Consider the following 23,655-nt stretch of genomic DNA (forward strand, 5'->3'; position numbering starts at 1 on the left):
AGAGCTCTGAGATATTATGAAACTTGCTGTACTCATTTAAGGTTTCAGTTGTTGTAAAGAGAAAAAAAGTTATTTTATTGCCCAGTAAAACTCTCTCTGTTAAAAGAGTCTTTAGGAAAAATCACACAGAGGCATTGGAAACCTAATACTTCTATGCAGGCCAAAATTTGGGTCTGGGATAAGCAAGTAAAACCTTATTAAACCTGTGTCCTGTAAGTTTGGCAGGGGGGAAGCTGTTAAAGGAGAAATTTAGACCCAAAAAGTTGAACTCACTATTTTTATATTTCACCTGGGAATTCCCACTGTCTTAATTCCTTTCTCTATAGTGATCAACATGGATCCTGTTGTTCAAAATCAGGTCTGACGATCATGAAAAGAATTTTTCTCTGTTTTCTTTTGTGTGTGCAGTTTGCAGCTCACATCCTGCCGGCGTGATGTTTGCGTCAATGTTCCCAACTGCATGGTGGGGGGTCTTTCCCCTCATACCTCAGTGTGTGACTTTTCACACGCCACGTTTTGATTTCTTCATCATACAGGAGTTCCAGATAGTCACAGCAAGCACCTGATCTCTAGCACAAGATAAAGGTGGCTGATTTTTTAGTCAGTTTTATATCCACTGGCTCAGAAGAACAGAGGCTCATGATCCACTGAAGCAAGCACAGTCCCAGACCCAGCTGGTGCTGGCTGTGCACTCTGGGGCTTGTGCACAAGGGTGGGGTTCACTTAACCTTCCAAAACTGCTTCAGAAGTTCTGCAGCCTCAGAAGAGATTTCTTCAAAACAAACTTATACAACTCTGTGGACAAAGAAGCAAGGCAAACCAAGGAAACAAGCAGAAAAAAAACGGAGATCCACCAAAAAAAAGTAGGAATGTAGGATGAAATTCTGACATGTCAGAAGATAACAGGAGCTTTATTATGGCTTTAAAAGAACGAAAATTTCACAATGAAGAGCCTACTGATTTATTACTGAAAAATGGAGCAAAACAGGAGAATTTTTGTAAAGATCAGCAGAGACTGGAATGTGGTAACATTGGAAATAGAAAGTGTCTGCAGAGTAGTTACAACCTGGGCGGGGTGGCAGGGTGGGATGTCACAAAGAAAATATCTGGAGTCAACACAAACACAAATTTCAGGAGAGGGAGAAGGATGGCTTAGAAAGATGAGAGCTGTACAAACTGATGTTTGAAACCTGGGGAGCTGTAACTTTGCTGCATGGGAGTCACTGGGCCCAGTCTGCAAAATCTCTGCTCTGAGACTGGAAAACCTGGATCTTATGCTGTGAACCACACCCCCCATAAGGAAACAAAGAAACTTTAGCAAAATTATCTACAGGTGCCAAAACAGATCTACTCATCAAATGTTTTGGTTATTTTTGAGAATATGTCAGATTTGGTGAAATTTTCCATCTCTATTTAAACCCAAACCACTTTACAAAAATTCTGGTGGGAAATGGTCAGTATTGCACAGAGGGTTTGTGACAGGAAAAGAGAATCCAAATCCAAACTGTGGCTTCCTTGTGGCCACCATGGGGCAGGTTCACCAGTGGAACAGTGTCTCCAGGAGTCTCCCGACACAGAGTTCAACAATGACAGGGCTTCCAACACAGAGAAGGAATAAAATGGACAGAGTAGCTGGTGCAGTGAAGGGGCAGAAGAGAGAGATCTAATCCTGCACTGGGATTCCCAATACTGAGGAAAAAGCTTCCATTATTTCAATCAACCTAAAGACACTGTGTTAATGCAAAGGATGGTCAAGGACATAAAGACTCTGTTGTTGCACTTCATTGCACTTGTAGTAGCCTGCAATGAAAGCAAAGGAGAAATTTGCCAAGCCTTGTCTCCTTCTGGCAAGTAAACAAAGTTCTGGCAGTGACACACAATGCAGCTTTCAAAACCACCTTCTTCTTTAGTTAGAGAAGCCTCTACTTTGGTGAGAGGGCTGAATTCACAGAACTCCCAGACAAGAGGATGCGCAATGCAGTTTTCTGCCAAGTCCTCACAGAACTATATTACTGTGATAATTTTCATGGCATTAATCCCAGTACAGTAAGAACAACATGGTTCTAGGATAGGTCCAACCTATGTAGAACTGGTAAAAAGATTCACTCTAAAAATCTGGGAACTACTCCCTGAGTTTAATTAAATACACACAGGGAAAGTGGAAACCTTGGGACAGTTAGGGAGGCATCAATACAGTTCATCAGCAAACTACATTAGCAAATGATGACCACAGACTAAAAGGAGGAGGCATACACAGAACAGGAACACCCAGGCACAGATTCATTCACTGATCAGGAAAGTATGCTGAGTGCTATACATGTTAAAAATTTGTCAAGCACAACCAGTCAAGAAGTCATTTTTGATGGCAGAGCTTATTATTTTCACATTCACAAATATTTGACCTCTTCCAACTTCTGTTGAGTCATTATGCTACTGACTAGCACAGCCTTACTGATTTTTTCTTTAGGGTCTTTTAGAAAGATTTCCACTAAGGATTAAATAAATAATAATGAAAAAGCTATCCAAACTGTTAATCAAAGTGTTCTACATTATGGTCACCATTGCTATGCTTTTAACATGTCCTAATGTCCTGGTCCTGCACTTGAGGAGGAACAACCCCAGGCAGTACAGGGTGGGGGCCAACCTGCTGGGAAGCAGTTCTGCAGGGAAAGACTCGGGGGTCCTGGTGGACAACAAACTGTCCATGAGCCAGCAGCGTGTCCTTGTAGCCAAGAAGGCCAGTGGTATCCTGGGCTGCATTAGGAAAAGCATTGGCAGCAGGTCAAGGGAGGTCGTCCTGCCTCTTTACTCTGCCCTAGTGAGGCACATCTGGAGTGCTGTGTACAGTTCTGGGCTCCTCAGTACAAGACAGACATGGAAAAAATGGAGTGGGTCCAGCAGAGGGCTACAAAGTCAGTCAAGGGTCTGGAGAATGCCTCTTGCAATGAAAGGTTGAGGGAGCAGAGCTGAGCCTCAAGAAGAGATGACTGATGAAACTCATTAATGTCTAGCTAAAAGGTGGGTACCAAGAGCATGGGCCAGGCTCTCAGGAGTGGCTCCAAGCAGTAGGACAAGAGGCAAAAACTGAAGCAGAAAAAGGCCTACTTGAACACAAGGAAGGAAAACTGAAGCACAACACAAGGAAGGAAAACTGAAGCACAAGAAAGTCCACTTGAACACAAGGAAGGAAAACTGAAGCACAAGAAAGTCCACTTGGACACAAGGAAGGACTTTACTGTGTAGTGATCATGCACTGGAACAGACTGACCAGGGAGGCTGTGGAATCCCCTTTACTGGATGGGACCAGTCCTGTGCAGTGTGCTCTAGGATGACCCTGCTTGAGATGAGAGATTACACCAGGTGACCCACTGTGGTCCCTTCCAACATAACCCATTCTTTGATACTGTAATGTAACAACCACTCTTCTCAAGCATGATCTCAATGATGCTTGAGGCTAATGCTAGCCGACTCGGTTTACTCTCCAATCTCTGTGATGGATAATAGCAGATAAAATTGGAGGTCCTGGTTACTGCTGCATAAAGTGAAAGACAGAGTCAAAATAACTTTGAAATTTTTTTGGTTTTGCACAACCGGACTGATTTTGTGGTAAATCAAATTTTCTTAAAATTAGATTTTTCTGAGGTCATAGATGCTTAAATACAGCTTCCACAATTCTATGGAGAAGAATGGACCTTTATATTATAGTTTATAATATATCAGTTATCAGTCATATAGTTTATATATCAGAAAATGAGGCACTTACAGAGATGTGTTTGAAACTTATATATACATTTATATTCAAGCCCTACAGCAGTGGCATTCATTGTGGGTAGTGCTAGTGCATGTTTAGCTCTGCTGCTTCTCTATTTATGGACAAGCTATGAAAGCAGTTTGTCAGCAACTTTTTCTGAGTGTTCACATTACCAAATACATCCATTCTCAACTCACTCTAATGTAATTATTGAATTCGGCAGCGAGCTGATAACACAGCTAAAGGAAAATCCCAACCTGCCTCAGTGTTTTCATGCTGTAATTGAAAACAGATGGCAACTTGTGTAATTTATGCCTTTCTACAATCAGTAACATGTTGGTATAAGATAAGAATTCTAAGACTGAATTGCATCTGCTTCAACACCATATGCTAGTGCACAGCATAAATATTTATCCAAGCCTATCCCATCTCCTCATTTAAAGCTCAATTCCACAAAAAAATGAAAGTACCCTTCAGCTAGCTTCAATTAGCACTGAAGCATTGCTGGAGTGCTTTGAAGGGCTACAGGCCCAGCATCAAACACTGAGGTATCTTCTCCTTCCAAAACTTCACAGAGAGGGTTAAATGGAGGCATGTACCTTGAGCCTTATTGATAAAATATAAATCCCAGTTTTCAAGCTCCCTCTAGGGTGCCTTTAGGAGTTACAAAGAGGTTTCTCACCTACAATATCCATGCTTCTCTCTTTCCCACTATCCTGTAAAAGTGGGAAATTGGACTTTGGATACTTTTTTCCTGGGGGAAGGGGTTTTTTTAGGATTTTTAGACTGATTTATCTTGCTTGCCAAAGAGTTATGCAATCCTCATGTTTGTGGTCAGGTTGGCAAGGACCATCTAACGGGTTTTGTGTTTCTCTGTAGTTTGAGGTACATTCAACTTCATGAGAATCTCACTGTTCAAATTTCTTCCAATTGCAGGAATATAAGGCATTGGCAAGTCCTCTGACATCACATGGTTTTGGGCTAGTTTTCACCCTGCTGGACACTTCTAATGTGTGCCTTTTAGTCTTCCATGTTACAAGTCTGTAATATGCTGTTCATGTGGCAGTACTTGAATGCTTTAGAGCAATCAGATAGTACAGATGTCCTTTGCATGAAATGGGCTTGATGACCCTGATGAAGTGACATCCATTGACTTCTTGACACAGTGGCAATTCAATTACACTTGAGAGTTGGTTCTTATTCTGCTAGTGAAATCATTTGAGAAACTGGACCTGAAATAATCATTTGTGAATGAAGAAAACAAATGCACAGGCAGAAAATTTATAAAGCTGATCTCCCCCCTGTGCCAGCTTTTAGAGATCAGGAGAGCAGAACCATGCTGAAAGGGTCCTGGCTGCACATTACAGTTCCCAAGCTGAGTTCCAAACAAAAGGTGTTGGTACCAGCGGCAACATGTGGTCCTTCAAACTCCCTGCTGCTGACTCCCTGCTGCTGAAATGAAGAACTAGGCTTGAAAACCTTAAGCAGCCACTGGCAATTTGTATGATTTGAGGACCTTAGGTGTCACAGCTAAAAATAGTAATTTGCTAAGAATCAGTTTAAGGCATCAGATAGCTTTCTATTAACAGTTTGAGTAGGGCACTGATTTCTCCAGCCAGTGGTAAGAACAGATGATCAGCAAAATGAATGATTAATTTGTCTCTCTCACAAGCCTCATACTTAGCTAGGTCTGCTTGTTCCATCACACTCTCTTGCAGTTATGTCATACTAAATAGCAATGTGATGCATAATTTAAGTCACTAGTTTGAAGTCAAGTTGTAACTTTTCAAATAATACTTGCACCTTAAAAACAGAAATGAACTTATAGAATAAATCACTAAAAAAAGAGAAAAAGACTTTTACTGACAATAGCTGACAACATTTAGCAGTGTAATCTGCAGAGAACCAGATTTTTCAGCCAGTCAATAATGAATATTAAAGCAACCTGGGAACTTCAAAATCCTGCTGTTCCTGTCTGCACTGCTGATGACAGCAGACAGCTAAGCAGAGCTGCAAATAACTTAGAAGAATGTACCACAACACTGACTCCTTTCATAGCCTTTTGTTGCCTCCAGCTCCCACTTGTTAATGCACTTGCAGCAACCACTCTCCTCACAACTGCCACAGGCAAACACACCTCAGCAAACTGGGCCCAAAAATACTTTAATAAAGCTAACTGACTAGATATTTATTGAATTATTTTCTCAGCTTCACACCTGAAACTTCAGACTGTGAGTGGTAATCCTATTTACCAGCCCCAGAACAGGTATCAAATCCTAAAGCTTATAGCCCTTCACACATCTTCTGCAGATCATGCTGGTAGGGATTTTGCCAGAAATAAATTGTCTGAAAATTCCCTCAGAAGAGGATGTCACACATAAGGAGATGGCAAGTGGTGCCACGCTGAGGTGCACGTGTGTGACAGGGCCCACGTGTCCCAGTGCCATGCCCAGGCACAGCCACTGCGGGCAGCCAGAGCTCTGTCCCCAGCTCATTGAGCTTTCTGCTTAGACTCCCAACTCACAGCACTTTGGAGCAGGCCAAGAGCCCAGACAAGCTCAAACTGAAGGCAAGCCACCACTAAGTCCAGCAGGAAGGTTGAGCCTGCAATGTTTACTGCTTTCTGTGATACATGGTAGAATTTTAAATGCACAAACCAAGGTCCTACAATGACACCATGGGCAGCAGTCCTCTCTCAATAGTATGTCCAGCATAATGCAAAGACAGGAAAACAGTGCTCTCCGAAGCAGACAAGTGCAAAATCACAAGCTTTACAAATAAAGACATTCTAAAAAACAATTACAGTGGATACATCTCCTTAGGAGGAAAATTCCTGCTGCTACTGCCAAGAACTTTTCTACAAACTGCAACGCCAAGGCTTGGCTCTTCTTCAAATTCTTGCCCTTTTCATCATAGCCAACTTTCCTTGTTAGTGCTTCTTTGGTGTAGCACTCTTCTTGCAGACAAAAGCTCTTGCACCAGCCCACCAGAAGTTACCATGCCCAGCCTGTTTTCAAAGTGCCCTTCCTGCAGCTTCCACACAGGGGAATGTTTAATTTCAAGGAGCTGTCATATAAAGCCTGTCATTTGATTTCTTTAAATTTGACAGATTGAGGAGTTCTGTAAACAGATGGATTAAGTGACATAGATTTTTTTTAAATTTCAGATACTGCACTATGATTTACATACTTATTGCTATGGGAACATCTAACAAAAGCCCTTATTTCAAAGAAAAACACCATCTCTTCACTAGGCTAAAGGTATTCAGCATTTCCAAAAATGGGGCAACAATTTTTCTGTCTAAAGAAGAGCTTATCTCATATACAGCTATAAATTTTTTTGAGCAATTCTGCTCTGAAAAACTATTTCATATAAAGATAACAGCTTTGAAAACAATAAGATCTGTCCTTGTGTAAAATCAAGGCAATATATCCCAGTTTTACAACATGACATGTTCCTCTCAGGACAGTGAACTGCTGGTGTTCTTCAGTCTTGAATGGTTCAGGTAGACCTCTGCAACCCCATGGGATTACACCTATGACACCACAGTGTTACTTTTACAACTGAGGTTTCAGAATTGCTCCACTGTACTGCTAGTTTCTATATTCAGAGAATAAAAGCTTCTGTAAAATACTAGGGTCCCAAGCTTAGGATCTAGAATATACACATGAAGTAATAAATTATTTTTAAATTTAGACCCTTTACATTTTAGGCAGGATCATTATTTGAAAATAACACTCTTCATATAAAAAATGTAACTGTATTTTATATTTGTGTTGTATAAAATATATTAAAAAACTTCCAGCTCCCTCAGAACTCAAGCTTCTTTCCCAGCAGGATGTGTCTGGGTGCTGCATGTACCAACAAGCTCTGCAGCTGCCATTCCCTGTCCCAGGGGTTTTGCCTACCTGTTCTAAAAAAAAAGTTTCAAAGACAGTATGTTCTTGGAATTTCCATTAAAATAAAGAATCAACAGCCAGAGAGCAGAACCCCCTGTCCTGCACTCGCTAAGGAGGGTTCCATGGCAGGTCTGGCACTGTGCAGTGGGCAGGATGTGCATCCCTGGATCTGTGGCCTCCAGCTTGGTGGGTGTGGATAGACAGGTGAGAGGCAACTGGGGTGAGTGTGATGGGAATGAGAGATGAATTAGAAGGCTGGACAAAATTCATGGCAAAGTGAGGTACATGTGGAATACACCGGAAACCTTCATCTGTGTTGCTGCTATAAAATAAAGCATGGCATAAATGGCTAGTTTAATCTTTCTGGCCACTGGAGCAGGTGTAGTACCTAACTTAATTTTCTTGCTTTTATCTGTACTTAACATAATACTATGTCTTTATTTTTCTCTTTGTACAAGGCAGAGATTAATTCACAGATATATGCAGGATGTGATCCAAGCCCACAGGTAAGTCAATGGGCTCTGCATTGCAGTGCAGAAGCTAAAAGTGGGATGTATATTTATTGATTTTTAAATTACTTATGAAGCTATTTCAGCTCTTTATGAAAGTATCCATTGTTCTTTCCAAATTGTCTTGAATCTTAACTGCTTTACACTGAACAATAGGCTATGCTAGCTTTACTTTTACTAGGTATGTCTGACTTTGCCTGTTCCTATAAATGCAAAGTCTAGAAGGTGCATAACAGCAGTCATGTAAATTGTAAAGAGGGAAGCTAAAATTGTGCAGTTGAAAAAACATTGCAATAAAAAAAATCCATTAAAAAATAACACCACCACCACCAAAACCAGACAATCACATGAATGAAAACCCACCTCAAAAAGGGAAAAGTTCAAGACAACAACTTGGAAAGGATAATTGAGTCTCATGTGAAAGAGACTTCAAGAATCTCAAGGACAGTAAAAAAAAAATAGGAGGGGGTTTAAAGACAACAGAACTCACTGCGCACAAATGCCTGAAACTGAGACAAAGGCACTCAACACTGGAAACAAAAGCACCTCTCCCTCCCCTAATACAGGCAGCCCAAGACCTTCACTGAGCAGCACAAATTTCCCTGGGAAATCATCCCATTTTGAGAACCCACCTTCATCCCAGCCGCGGCCGCTGGCCCACTGGGGTCCACAGCCTGGATGTGGCAGGGTTTGCTGCCCCGCACCACAAAGCCCCAGCCCACGGCATCACCGACGATCTGGAAAGAAGAAAGGACATCATCACTTTCAAACAGCTCCATGAAATTCAAGGGGGCAACTTCTAAATGGTCCAAGACGTCATTTCAACATCTCTGTACTGCCAACACATAGTAGGGTACAGGCTGCTATGTCACTCATAGGAAAGGCTCTACCTGAGTGATTCCTCTTGCTTTTACTGAAGTTTTTTGTTGAACTTGGAGACTGTAAAAGCAATGCTCCCAATGACTAGGTTCAAGAATGTTTTTAACGAAGGGCTCCAAAAATGTATGTTAGTCAACTTTTCTGTCCCGTCATGTAGAAAGACCCTGCTAGAAAAGTTTGGTTTGGGTAGGTGATCCAGTCCTGCAGAGCAGGAGCACCAGGCCCAAATGAGTTTGTGTAATACAAATCTTATTGGCTTTATGTAATTTTACACCCCTTTTAAGTATCACACTGGCATAAAGACAGAATAAGCAAGTGCTGAATCAGACCTGAAATTTGTGGAAGTACTGATAATGGAGTTTGGGATTTTGAAGTATAAATCTCAGCAAAACCAAATAAGCTCTAATTATCCCACCAGAAAATGTCTGTTTGGATTGCCTGTATGCATATAACATGCAGAAAATAAAGAAAAACACTGGAGACATACCGTAAAAGTTTTTCTAACATATGGGGCTCCAGGCATCAAGAGCTCATCAGCAGTCACAGGTCTCTTTAATACTGTGGAGGTACAGAAATGAATATTCAATAAAAACACTCCTCTGGAATCTCTCCTGATAAATCAGATACATTGCTGGGATACATCTTTTTGGCCCCACTTCCCATACATGCTTTCCATTCTTCCAGACTTGCTTGAAAGCAGTAAGAGAACCAAGGAAAAGCCCACAGAATAACACTGAGTATAAATGCTGAGAACTTTGGAAAACTGGGGCATTTAGCCAGTGGACTTTGTTGTCTGCCATCAAAATTCCCTAAACACTATCACAAAACTCAGAAGTGGCTTTTCCTGTGTCCAGTGTTGAAAGAAGTGACCCACCTTCCTGGTACAGAACAGCTTTCCTTCACAGCTCACTGTGTGCTTGTTGGGTGCTCTCTGCTATTTCATCTGAGATGGGTTTGAATCACAGAATTGAATAGCAAGAAAATCCTGCTTGAGTGAGGAATTATCTCAAGAGACTTCTGCAACAGACCTACTACTCCCATCTTATCCAGGGACAGACAAGGTAACCTACAGGTGTCTGGGATTTTAAGTGAAAGGAAATACCAGTAAGTTTCTGCAGGACCCCACTGCCTTCCCATGTAATGGCATAATTTTCCTCCAAACAAATTAAATTTGAAGTTCTGCCAGATCAAATCAATACCATCCTGTGTACCACTTCTTATCTGTCCATAAATGCTTCAAAGACAAAGCACAACATAAAGACATATTCTCTTCCCCCCATTTGCCTCTTTCACCCTTAATATTATGGTTGTTTTTCTTTTAGTGATAAATAATTTTGACGGTGTCTGTCTTTTCAGTCACAAGTGGGAGACAAAATCTCTCACAGATGGTATTTGAAGATGTTCTTTAGTTTCTTAATGACATTCATGGGAGCAGGGAGAATTCTAGCAGACAAACCAATATCTTTGGGTTTTTTTAACCTTCCCATGCATTTTGATGAACTGTCATTTAGCCAGTGCTGTACTTCACAGAGCATGTCTGGTCAATGTGAAAAAACTGAATGATTGTGCTCATTTGACAAGTCAGAATCTGATAAATCATCCATGTATGGCTCTTTTATGTGCCTCTCTTCATTATACCTCCAGAATTTTTTTTGTTTGATGATTGTTTTTCTACATGATTGGTCAAGTCATGACCTGGGTATTTTTTAAGCGCTTGCCTGCAAGCAAACTCATCTGACAACAACTACACCTCTGCCTTGTGTTTATCAGCACATAATTCAGCAACACGCTCTGGTTAGCAGGAAGCTATTTGTGAACAAAGTCTCCTTATAGTGAGCAGAGGATTAAGAATTCCTTGTAACACATCTGAAAGCCTTATGTTAACCTATGCAAGCTGATGTGTGGATCTGTACTTGTGCTCTGGGAGAAATAACCCTACATTGCCAGTAATACTCTAATTCTTAAAAATCAGTCTGTTTATAAGCCCACTGCTGTCTTCTTTCAAATATGAGTCTGTTAAAGCTATTCACAGTTTGAAAACTAGTCCTAGGGGAAAGTTTCTTCTAAAAAATTCATGCAAGAGCAACGTCAGCCTATTCTTTTTCTTCCAGTATTGTGCAATCAGCTGCATTAAAATAAATTTGTTCTCACTACTCATGGGCTGACACTTCATATAAAATCAGAACCATAAATGAACAGAATAGTTGGCATACTTTAGATAACACACACATTTATGGATAGAACATGAATGCTATTTTATCTGTCCCAGAAAATTTTCCAGGATGTAATTAATGTACTGGGGACAAAGAGCTCCGAATACAAAAGCGATCAGAACATTTCTGCAAATTATACCTGAGAGATATTCTGCCAAAACATGATACTGTAGCCCCCTTTATCTAGGGGCAAGCCCCTGCACGAAGGGGTGAGCATACTGGAAGGTGGTGCTGAGCACCCAACAATAACACATTCTGAGGATGCAATGGCCACTAGAACTGACAGCATCTCCTCTGCTGGGCAGCAGGTCTGCTGGAGGGGTTATGGCTTCTGAGCATATAATCCTACTGAGTTCTTCCAATTATTTTAGTTCAGAGCTTCATACTGAATTCCCAGCAGAGCTTAAGCAGAGGGAAGGAAATGTGTTAAAAGAAAAGAGAGGGAAAATATCCTTCCCTTTCTGATGGCCACTCTGCACAGCAGGAATGAAATGCACTTTAGTTCACTCATCTCCAGAGTAAATGGTCAATGTTTTGAACAGCATTCACCTCGTGCTTGAGGCACTCTCCTGTAACCACTTCAAATGCCAGCATCCCTCTGAAAGCAAAGATTACACATATCCACTGAAGCCTTACCCTGCTGTACAGTACTCCTCCCACACCACTGGCAGGGACTTGGTGAATTTGAAAAAATAAGGAGCTAAAAGGGCAGCAGGGACCCTGTTTGATATTCAGGGCTATTTCTGAGGGAAACAGAGAGGCTGAAACAATATCTATCTTGGTCTGTTTTTCCCTTCCCCGATGTACAGAAAGAAACAATTTTAAGTGAACTGTGGAAGAATGGGTGTGTTTAACCTTCCGGCGTGGGATAGGAAATCCTTTCAAAAGGAAAATAAGCTTCAATGCTATTTCTACCTTCTGAAACAGATGAGTGTAAGACTTAAAGCAAATTAAAATGTTCAAATTGTCTCTGACAGGCTGAAACAATGCTGTCTCAGTTTTTTTTAGAGCCTGCTGTTTTCTGAGGGGTGTTATTCCATAGCAGCTTAAGCAGTCACTGGATAGTTAAACTCTCCTCTGACTTGCACCAAAGGAATGTCTCTAGGAGATTTGAATTGGTTCAGAGCTTGGCAGTGAAGAGGCAAATCTAGGCCTCTGACTGCACGTAGTCCTAAGAGATAAACTGCAGCTCAAACCACAATTATAGACTTGACACAGAGATTACTGGAGGCAGACATCTGGCTTGTGTTCAACAGGACTTCAGGCTAGAAGATGATAATAGTTCCCTCTGGCCTACAAAACCTGTGACACTGTGAATTTTTACTGTATTCTTGGAAGCAGAGGCTTAGGCATGATGATAGGCATTCTTCACGTCGCCTTCTCCCCACAGAGATGTCGCACCCTGCCTGCTGTGCATGGTAAACCAGGCTGGTGCTCACCAGATTTGGGGTTGCAGAGCACGGGGGGACTGCTGCTGAGCGTGGGGCTGCTGCTGAAGTACCCACTGCTGCCACAGCTGCTCATGCTGCTCCTCCGCACTGCCGACACGATCTTTATCTCCTTGGTGGGACTCACTGCAAGCAGAGAGAAAATACAGAGAGAAAGGGAGATGGTACCAATTATTAGGCCATTTCCCTGTTTCTTTAAAAAACCAAAACCAGCAGCAAGCCATGCTTACACTGACAACACTGGGAATAGGTTAGTGTGCCCTACATTTTTGGAAGTCACTGCATGAGAGTAATGCTATAACTAACAGTATGGCTGAACTGTTCTCATTGCAGTGTCTTCTAAGAGGCATTCCAATATAGGGAACTACATTTTTCCAGTTTTCCTTTTCATTCTTTCAGTTCTTACTAAATATTGCTGTACATAAATGCTGCAGGGCCCCTTCCCCTCTCTTTTAATCTTCTTGAAAACTCCCCATAGAATGTATGACAAATTATTTTGAGTCTGGGGGACTTTAATCAGTTCAGTTTGAACATGGACACCAAATTTTGTTCAGCATCTGAAATGCTGTTGATACAGATACATCCCAGAGAGGTGTAGGTTTGGTAAAATGCGTGAATGGACAATCCCTGTGAACAGGGACATATAATACTCAGCCCTGCTTTTTTTTTAACACTGAAATCCTTTGTCCAAAACCAATTTTTTAATACTCCATGGAGTCACTCTACCGGCAGCAGTGTAATTAATGAGTCACCTGAGAGAAAACTGGTGTGTTTCCTGTTGTCATGGTTCTGCTTGCGCAGGCAAAAGGGGCTGTCATGGCTCTCTGGCATCAGGCGAGATTTCTCAGTGAGGAGCTCCATTAATCGCCTCCGCCGGCGGAAATTCATTCTGCACTGGTAGAGCAAGTTGCTGTCCATAAAATGGTGCTTGTTGGACACTAGGGAAAGAGATGGATACAAAGTCTATGCCTGGTAGGCATAGAAAGAAATTCAAGCCTACCCATGTGCAACTTGTGCACTACAGACCTTGCTGTAAGGATGCAATGCTCAGAGCTCTCCTCTTCCCCTGTGCAGCCTCAGAAAGGGAAGGAAGGTGGCCAGCTTCACACAGGTGACTTCAATATACACCCTTTACAGCAGCAATAGCAAACTAGGAACTGTAGTGGCAAATGCTGAGAAGAATCTTTTACATTACTTTGATTAATGATATGCACTTTCTATTGCCCAGTGGAAATAAAAGTACTTTACCTCTCTGTGACAGGTTGCATAACGGCCCATCTCCGTGCATGATTCCTCTGTAAGCCTTGCTGCTGCTGGTCCCATAGACAGAATCAGCTCCTTACAAGTTTTGTGTAAATTCATCAGTAAATTCATTTATGTCAAGTTTTGTGTAAATTCATCAATCTAGGGCAGACCCCAGAGCTCTGTCCAACTACCTTGTCCAGAGCTACAGGGCAGTAAAGAATCAAGACCTGTGTATTTCCTCTGTCTTGTTCACCACAGACACTGTGTCCCAGACATTTCCTGCAGGCCACTTCCCCGCTTTGCACAGATACACAAGGTTTGGGAACAGGCAGCTGGCCAAAAGTAATTTCTTACATAATGAAGAAAAATCTTAATTGCAACCTGTGTTGACACAGAGAGCAAACCCCAGGCTGCTGGTGTCAGAGCAGGAACACCAAGCCTACTCTCAGAGTGCAACATCACTATAACATCTACGTCTTCACTGCCACCAACACTGTGATGAAAAATGCAGCAGTTGGATGGAGCTCTGTGCCAGGTCCTGAAAGTGCTTTGACTCCTGCAGGTCTTGATTGCAGGAAATCTCTCTGGAGTACTCTGCATGTAAAATAGCTGCAGTGGGTGTTTGGCAGCATTTTTCTCCATTTTTACGCAGCTTCTCTGATCACATTTTGCAGAAATAATTTCCCACAGTTGACCTTTTCAATGAAGAATCCAGATTCTGGATTTTCCTTGTTTATAAATTGCATTTCTTGCAATACTGAATTGTAAGAACTGGTGGGCAATAGATATTTATGTTTAAAGTGTAAAGAACAACACAGGAGTGCACTGAGGTCAGTCTATGATTATTTGTCTCAGTCACTTGGCTTCCTACTGCAGACACAGAACTTTTGCCTTGCTCTTTGCTCTGCCCAATACATGGGGTCCAAAAACCAGCAGAGTCCAAGGTGCTACACAAAAACAAAAACCAGAGTCTGGAGCCCTGCTGGCTGCTTTCCTTTCATTCACATCTCCTTGCTCTCATCCCTTCTGAACACTCCCTATGCATCAGGTTGCTCTCCATGGAACTACAGAACTACACCACACATGACAACTTTCCAAAATAGGCTGTATTTACACATAAACTGCCAGTAAGCCATTTGATGTTTGTGAGCTCCAAGGGGAAAGAGTCCATCCCAGTGATCTCCAGGGATGTCAAGTCACCCAGACAATAAGGATGACGACAGTCAGGGCACTGTCCCTAATGTGGATGCAGAAACTGCCTTATGAGGTCAGACCATCTTGCAAAGAAGCGTGTCCCTGGCCTGCCTGGGTCACTGGCAGAGACACCACTGCCTCTACAAGTGGACTTCTACCTTTGGGACAAGGAATAATCAGCACACAAGAACGCTCTGAACTGCACATGCTGGTGCCCAAGCTGCCACACAGGCCACTGCCCCAGTCACATGGCATAGGCTGTAAGGCATCCCTTAGATTGCCTGGCTCTGTCAAAGATCTTTGGAAGATAAACTCGGGATTTGGGATGGAAATTTGGGAATTCCCTTTGGCATCTGGGCTCAGGATTTGGGATTTGAGATTGGGGATTTGTGCATTCCCTTCAGGCTTTGAAATCGGGAATTCCCTTCAGGACTGGGACTTTTAATTTGGGATCTGTGATTTGGGAATTCCCTTTGAGATTTGGGCTCAGGACTTGGGCTTTGGGGTCAGGATTTGGGATTCAGGCTTGGGATGTGGGCTCGGGAATTTCCTTTGAGATTCAGGATCCAGGCTCAGGATTTGGGCTCAGGACCAGGATTTGGATTTGAGATTTTTTTGATTTGGGAATTCCTTCAGGATTTGAGATTGGGAATTTACCCAATCTCTGGGTAAATTCCCAATCTCTGGGAAGCTGACAACAATGGCGAGGCGCGTGGGGCACTCCCAGCACTTGGGAATTCCCTTTGGGATTTGGGCTCAGGATTTGGGTTAAGGGATTAGGATCAGGGATCGGGATTTGTGATTACCTACTCGGGGAAACTGATGACGATGGCAAGGTGTGAGTGGCACTCCTGGCACTGTTCCTGCACCCACTCAGCCATGCCAGCAAGAAATAGTAACAATTTCCAGAAAAATATTTCCATTCCAGGGAATCTGCCCCACATGGGAACACTGCAAGAACAACCCAAATGTGGTTTCTTTGGGAATTTTATCTGGAAAAAATGACCCAAATGATGGGATTTTTATCATCAAAAATGCTCCAAATTATGATTTTTTTGAGAATTTTGTCCCTAGAAATGTCCCAAATGTCAGGAATTTGGAAAATTTGTCCCAGAGAATCCAGCAAATGTTGAGATTTGGGATTTTTCTCACAAAGAATCCAGCAAAAATTAGGAATTTAGGATTTTTCTCCCCAAAAATTCCCTCAGTTTGGGATTTTTATCCTCAAATTCCCTCAAAATGTTAGAATTTGGGGATTCTTCTCCCTCAAATATTGGGATTTTTAAATTATTTCCCTAAAAAAATGACACAAATGTTGGAATTCAGAGTTTTTGTTCCAAATTCCCTTGGCTTTTGTCTGCTTCCTTTTGAGGCTGAATCTGTTGGGTCCTCAGGGATGCAAAAAGACTTTGTTAAGTCAAATTTAGCATCACAAGTACCTTGTTACTGTGTTCTGACACATTAATTATTGCAGGCACACACTGCTGCTGTGCTCCCCATTTTGGATACATATCATATGCAATACTATTAAACAGCACTTACTAACAATCACTATTTTTGAAGAACGGAAGTAGAGGAGGAGAAATCTGGCAATCTGCCTACATCCCCCAAAGGATTTGCTATCCGAGGCAGAGTTAGTGTGTAGGTGTTTGCAGCTACCAGTTTCATTTTAAGATCATTGACATAAGTAAAAGTAGCAATATCTATCAATATCTTACCACATTATTAGAATAACCTAATTTAAAGGCAAAAAAAATTTTTGAGGCCATCACAAACTCAGTCTTAAAAAGGCAAGCTCTATTTATTCAGCACTACTGCAATTCATAATCTTAAATGAAAGAGGACTCCACAAATGCTTCCTTGGAAATAGAGCTGCTGTGGCCAACCATTCACAATGTAAGAAATATCAAGTAGGGTTTCTGAGTCAGGTTAAATATTATGACACCACCATTTTTAATAAAAATTATTCTGTTGTTTGTATCATTAACTGAAGTGCTCTGACAGTACTCAGAAATTATGATAATCAGAGATAAACACACACTCGTGCTGAAGACATTGTAAGCACTCTGAAATTCAAGGATTACTGACCATGAAACTAGATAATGTAAACATTTTTATGCCATGATACTGAACACATTTTAGAATAACAATACTTGTTTTGAATTAAATATTGTAATATTTATACAATTAAACTAGCAAGGCTTAGGTTTTCCACTGAAGTAATTAATCTATGCTGCAATCATTTCAGTCCATAGAAGGGTAAATTTTTATACAATAGATGAGTGCAAGTGGAAAAGCTAAGTCCAGTGACTGTCTGTTGCAGAAGATTTGCATATGACTTACACAACAAAGGATTTGTAGCTAAAATGGTTAGGACACATAGCATCAGTATAGAATTTGGCATGCTCCTTGACTTTCATATTTTAACCTCCTCATTTCTAAGGATAGTTCACATATCATGTGCTTCTAACATCATGAAATTTTTTACATATTTAAAAATAAGCTAAAAATATAAATAGGAGCAATATAGCTCAGACTGTCTCCTTGTGCATACATCTCAAATAAAATCACCAAAATTATTACTGTGTCTCATGGGGCTTTTTTTTTTTTTTTTTGTTAAATCATCTGAGTTATTAATGATTTGTGATTAAATGTCCAGGCTGTGACACTGCCTAAGGATGAGTGTATATGGAAAGGTGTGGAACAAGGAATTTCCACCCCATGGATCAAAAGGAAGGGGAGGAGGAGGGGAAGGCAGATGTGTGTGCTGGCTGCCTCTGAAAGCACTCCTCAGGTGCAGTGGCTGGCTTTAAGCAAGGGCCAGGAGAAGTGAAACGTGCCCAAATCAGAGTTCTGGGAATGCTGGATGCAGAGCACTCACAGAGGTCGGGTTTGTCACACTGGCAGCTGCTGGGTGAGAGGTGCAGGTGCAGTCACGGGTGCTCAGCAGCCCACACTGTGCTGCAAGCAGAGGAGAAAAGTGGGAGTGACTGATTTCCAAACCAATGGCACAGTGTGAGAGGGTTGCACAGACTTGCCCAGAAGCAGTTTCTTTAAAGGTAATTTAGAGGTTGTTACCTCTGGGTGTTGACTCAGAGGCAGTAGCAGATAAACTTGTGGCAGCTGACAGGGCTCTTGCTCCAGGTACCTCTCATGAAAGTTGCTGTTCTAGAAAAGGATTAACATTACTACTCCTGAATTAGTTCACTGCCCTTCATAGTGCAGCACAGAAAAGCAAACTGGCACCATTTCAGTTTTTCTTTAACAGCCAAGCCATGGCTGATGAGTGTCAGGACCCCTACATTATGAGGGTGATGCAAAGAACAAGGTGGGGTGGCTTCATGTTTCTTGCTCCAGTTTAATTCAGGGCTGTTCAGGTGGCAACATGTTCGTGTTACAGTGTGCACCTTATGCAACAGAAAGAAATGCACCGAAGAGAGCAATGTAAAAATATGGCAACTAGAAACCTCCAAAACCATCCAAGTACACAAGAGCATTTATTGTCCTCGAAGGAAAGGCACCGATACTAACATATACTCACCAATGTCAAACTTTGGATGTAGGGTCATAACCCACCAGTCCAACCTCCCACATACACAGGCCACAAAATTTCTCCCAGAAAAAGAATTTAACAATTACCTTTTAATCTTACAAAAAATTTAGTCTACTCATGCTTTAAAGCATTTATTGACCACTTTATTCTTCCTTTTACAAGCTATTAGAGTCTTCAGTCACTTGCCCTGACAGAAAATAAAGTTTCAACTCAAAGCTGAGTTTGCTTAACCTTAGCTGCCAATCCCTGGATTTTGTCACGCCTTCATTAGAAAGTTATGCATGATTTGGTCAAAAATCTTAGCAAAGAAATTTATGAAGAGATGAAGCCGACTCTCAAACATATCTTTGATCAGCTAAATCAATGCCACCCCCTAAATTCTGACCTTTTTTAGCCCTTCTGGAGTCCTCTTTGGAACTTCTTTATCCTTCCTAAAAATCCACATATCAGAACTGCATGCCATGCCCACAATTACAGCCTCACTCTCCTTTTCTTACTGGGTATTGTTCTTTTTGTACATCCCAGGCCAGCCATTATTACTGCACTGTACTGCACAAACAGCATTAAACAAGAATAATTTGTGCCCTGCACAGCACAGCTCCACAGCAAGAAGTGAAGACTTTATTCTCATTTCCTAGATGCATTGCATTGTAGTTATACTATTAGCTATAAAAAAAAAAAATCTCTTTTGAGGTACTGACAATTTAATTAATTCAGTTCAATTAATTGTTTACTGTCTCATATATCCTTACAGTTTGCAAATTTCATTTGCAAGGATTTTAGCTGGCCATTCACCATTTATGTGACTGTTAAGATGAGAAAAATCAGAATATTTATTTTGGATTTCCTCTGTTTGGGAGCATTTAATGTTGCAGCTTTGGTGCTTCTACTTCCTGGCTGCTTCACAGTTTCTGTTCAGATACATAAAATATAAATAGTAACATCCATGCAAATCTTCTTTCAGCTTCTGATTCTGACATAAAATCCCAGGATCTGCATGGAGCTCAAACAACCTTTTCTTTTCCACTTTTTCAAGGAGGCTGATGCACAGCAGAGATAGAAATATTAGCTTTACACTGATTACATAGGACCGAGGGAGCTTTAGAAAGTACAAAAGCCTATTTTAATAAATGGTATGACTCATGCCTGAAAAATCAGGCCATTTTCATAACTGGCTTTTCCCCCAAATCCCTCCCACCACTTCAATTCCCCATGATTTTTAGCGCTGATAATCTGTGTACATCTCCACCGTGGTGATTAATGCCTTCTCCCAGCTGAGAGCTGCAGCCCCAGCAGGACACATCCAGTGAGGGACTCCAGCTGCTCTGCACGTCCCCACAAACAGCACTGCCACCAAGCAGGCTCCCGGCTGGAGCCAGGGAAAGGCTGCTCCATGTTGAGGGAGCAGTGGGAAGGAGATCAAAGTAATGGGGAGCCAGATGAGCAGCTTTTCTCAAGAGAGCAGAGGGACACATTGAAGTGTGCGCTTGTTTGTGTGACAGTGTGCCTGTGCTAGGGTTAAGAGGAAGAGGCTATAAACACGAGCAGAGAGTATGGATTTTTCAGTGGGGATATGTCATATCTTTCTCCACTTAAACACAAAAGCAGCACTGATCTCTTTCCAGCAGTGCACAACACATTTCCAAGTCTCTGCACAAGGCAGCAGCCCCAGTCTATTCAAAAGTACACTTTATCTTTTTAACAAGGTAGTTTCCTCAATTAAAATAATGTGAAATGCAGTTTGAAGTTGCAGGAGATCATTCTAGACTTTCACTATTACTGGCTGCAATAGCCTGTGCCTTCATACAGCCAGTCACAGATGACCATATCAGTTTTGACCTCTAGAGCGGCAGGATATTACCCCAAAAGAGCAACATCATGCCAAGAACAAATGCAGGATGATGAGACATACACTGACAGGCTGCAGGGGCCGGCAGGGGCTCGGGGGTTATCTGAAGGAGAGCACAGCTGGAGCTGCTTCCACCTGCACCCAAAGTGTGCCCAGGGAAGGGTCTGGCTCCCCCTTCGTAATTTTGCTTTCTCCCTCCCCTCTCCAAAGCAGAACCAGTGTTTAAAAGGGAAGGAAACAAATCACCACATAAAATACAAGTTCCTTAAAAAAATTTCTCTCTCTATGGATAGCACACAGCTTGCTGAGCCAGCCTCCTCTGTGCCTCGGGCCTTTGGCCAACATAGTTTTGGTCCCTTGCCAGAGAAACAGTGGAAGTGTGTGTCCACTTTGGCTTTCACAAAGCAACGGTGAGTCCATGGGCTTGGCAAACAGCGACGCTGCTGAGAGCGGCAGGGCGGCTGCGCAGCTCAGCCAGGCCCAGTGCCCACCCAGCCACAGTGCAGCCAGGCCCAGTGCCCACCCAGCCACAGTTCAGCCAGCCCCCAGCCCCCAGTGCCCACCCAGCCACGGTTCAGCCAGCCCCCAGCCCCCAGTGCCCACCCAGCCACAGTTCAGCCAGCCCCCAGTGCCCACCCAGCCACAGTTCATCCAGCCCCCAGCCCCCAGTGCCCACCCAGCCACAGTTCATCCAGCCCCCAGCCCCCAGTGCCCACCTCTGCCACAGCCCCCAGCCCCAGTGCCCACCTCTGCCACAGCCCCCAGCCACCCCTGGGCTGCCCCTCTCCCACTGCCCCGACACACGTGTGCCTGGAGGAGAGTAACTGGCACTTTATTCAGCACTGGACAATGCTTTTCCCACTCCACTCAAAGCCTTCCTGTTTTTCTGCTAATCTGGCACTGCAAATGCATTTTAATCATGGCACCTATTCAGATTAGTTTCCTTTTACACATTGATGAATTCCACCTGCTTGGATCTCCCACAAATCCAGGGAGAGAGACTACAGATGTTCAGTGAGCACAGGGCCCTGGACTGGGTCTTGGATTCCCTGCACTGTATAAACACAACACTTGCATTTCCACCTTTTATGAATGTTTATATGCTACACAGACCATAGATAAGCCCACCTGTGCATGTATTCAACCATCACATTAAACTCTTGGCAGTACAGCTGTAGTAAATAGCGTTTTTTCTTATTTGGATTACAAGGAATTCACTTTGAACAGACAATGGATCTAAGCTTGAACTGCTCTTGTTTCCACTGATCCTCTTGTATAAAACTGCAAGGCAGATTCTGGCCCTGTAATACAAAAACCAGAGAGCTGTTCCAGCTCATCCTACTAAGGGTGAAGTCAGTCCAGAAATAAATAGGTCCTGGAACTGTAAGCAAGTCCAGAAAAAAAAGCTATGCTATAACTGCAGCTCTCTGAGCTATAACTAGGGAGGGATTTCAATGAACTGCAACATATTTATGTAGTCCAAAGAAAGTCTAGACAGCTTTTATACTGTCTTTAAAGCACCAGGATTACAGTAAACTGTCAAAAAGTTCCTTGGGAACTGAAATTCAGAGTATCCCGTTTTTATTGAGGGGGTATGTTCTGATCAGTGCATTAATATGTTATTTCTGCTGCCTTAAATTAGGTATGCAGATATGTGTTTCTATACACATTTTGTCTTTCCAGCCAGTTTGCCATCTATTTGCAGTATATTTTCAAATACACATTACTTACTCTAGCATGAAAAGCCAGTGTTGAATCACACACATTTAGCAGTCTTTTTGGTTTGTATATGAGGATTTATCATCTTTAATTTAGTAAGTTTACAGAACATAGCCAACTGCTTTTCTTTGCTTCCAAATAAAGTATGGAAAGAACAGTCTGTGGCAAGGGAAGCAGAAGATGAAAAGGCCCATCTGGGTATCTCTCTTTTTTTTTTTTTTTCAGCTGTTAATAACTGAAACCCATTCTCTGTCAGAAAAATAAAATTCAATAGTTAATATGAAAAGAATTTTTCATATGTTATTTACATAAAGCATGTGGCTCTTTCAAAAACCAAATCCATTCCTGCTGTAGATAAAGACAACCGCAAGAGCACAATGAGAAGCTGACATACTAAGGATCTCGGGGTTTATACAATTACATACAAAGTTCTTATTCTTTGACTTCTTAGAGGGGCAAAATAATGAAAAATATGCAAAGTGGTCTCCAGTTTTAGCATAAGCAGCTGAATTACTGTGGGTGAGGTTACAGTTCCCTACAGATGGGAACTGCCACACAACTGAGTGCTTCTGCCTGGCATCAGCACAGGGGCAACAGGATTTAAAAAAACAAATTGCGTTGCAGGACATCATAGACTAACTGAAGGCTTGTGTTTTACTGATATAAATCAAGGCATCATCTGTAAAAATGTGATGTTTTATAATTTTTATCATAATGAAAGCTTGCATATATCCAAGAGCTGATGTGATTCAGGTTTTAGATTAACTAAAAAAATGTTTTAAAAAATATATGTGTTGATTTTGGAGAAGAAAGCATATGATCAATTAAGTCAAGGATTTATGGTATGCTTCAATGATACTTGTAAGCTTCTATCTGCAGTTGATATTTCCAAGAAAGGGGTTCAAAAGAGAATCTTGAATTAAGGAAGAGTACATTTCACATACATGGCAAGTTTTCACTTTGCAAGTGAACCATAATCAGCTAATCATAACCAGTTGGACATCTAAGGTAAATATAGCAGCACATACTTCATTATTCACAGCAATTTTAGAAGAGAAGGAAAGCGTTTCAACAAAAGCAAGAGATAATATTTTGTTAGATATTTAATCCACGTCCACAATTATAACAAACTTTCAATTGCATCATGTGTCTTGATGTTTAAAACAAAATGCACTGATCATCTTCAGAAAGAAAAATCTGCTGTATAAAGGTATAGAGTCTTTACAAAGAATAGGGACAATTAAATATAGATATAAGACTTTCTGCAGAGACAGGGACACAGCATGTGTCAACATTTACTGCTCTCACTAAGTCACTACAAAGTGCTGGTTTTCATGTCAGAAAGTAATTTGCACAGTGGAGTTTGCAGATAAAAGATTAACTCTTGAAAGGAGAT

The 23,655-nt window shown here is 41.8% G+C and overlaps 1 protein-coding gene across 2 annotated transcripts in view; it reads right to left on the minus strand.

The window, feature by feature from the left end:
• Positions 1 to 23,655, minus strand: part of DEPTOR (DEP domain containing MTOR interacting protein) — a 77,772-nt gene that overhangs the window by 13,356 nt on the left and 40,761 nt on the right. For both annotated transcript variants that reach the window (XM_058023764.1, XM_058023754.1), the window contains 4 exons: positions 13,452 to 13,637; positions 12,691 to 12,825; positions 9,526 to 9,596; positions 8,792 to 8,896 (listed from right to left, as the gene is read on the minus strand). In XM_058023764.1, coding sequence (XP_057879747.1) covers positions 8,792 to 8,896; positions 9,526 to 9,596; positions 12,691 to 12,825; positions 13,452 to 13,637 — 497 coding nt within the window. The remainder of the gene's footprint in view (positions 1 to 8,791; positions 8,897 to 9,525; positions 9,597 to 12,690; positions 12,826 to 13,451; positions 13,638 to 23,655) is intronic.

Source organism: Melospiza georgiana, chromosome 1 (assembly GCF_028018845.1).
Source record: "Melospiza georgiana isolate bMelGeo1 chromosome 1, bMelGeo1.pri, whole genome shotgun sequence".
Taxonomy (NCBI): Eukaryota; Metazoa; Chordata; class Aves; order Passeriformes; family Passerellidae; genus Melospiza; species Melospiza georgiana.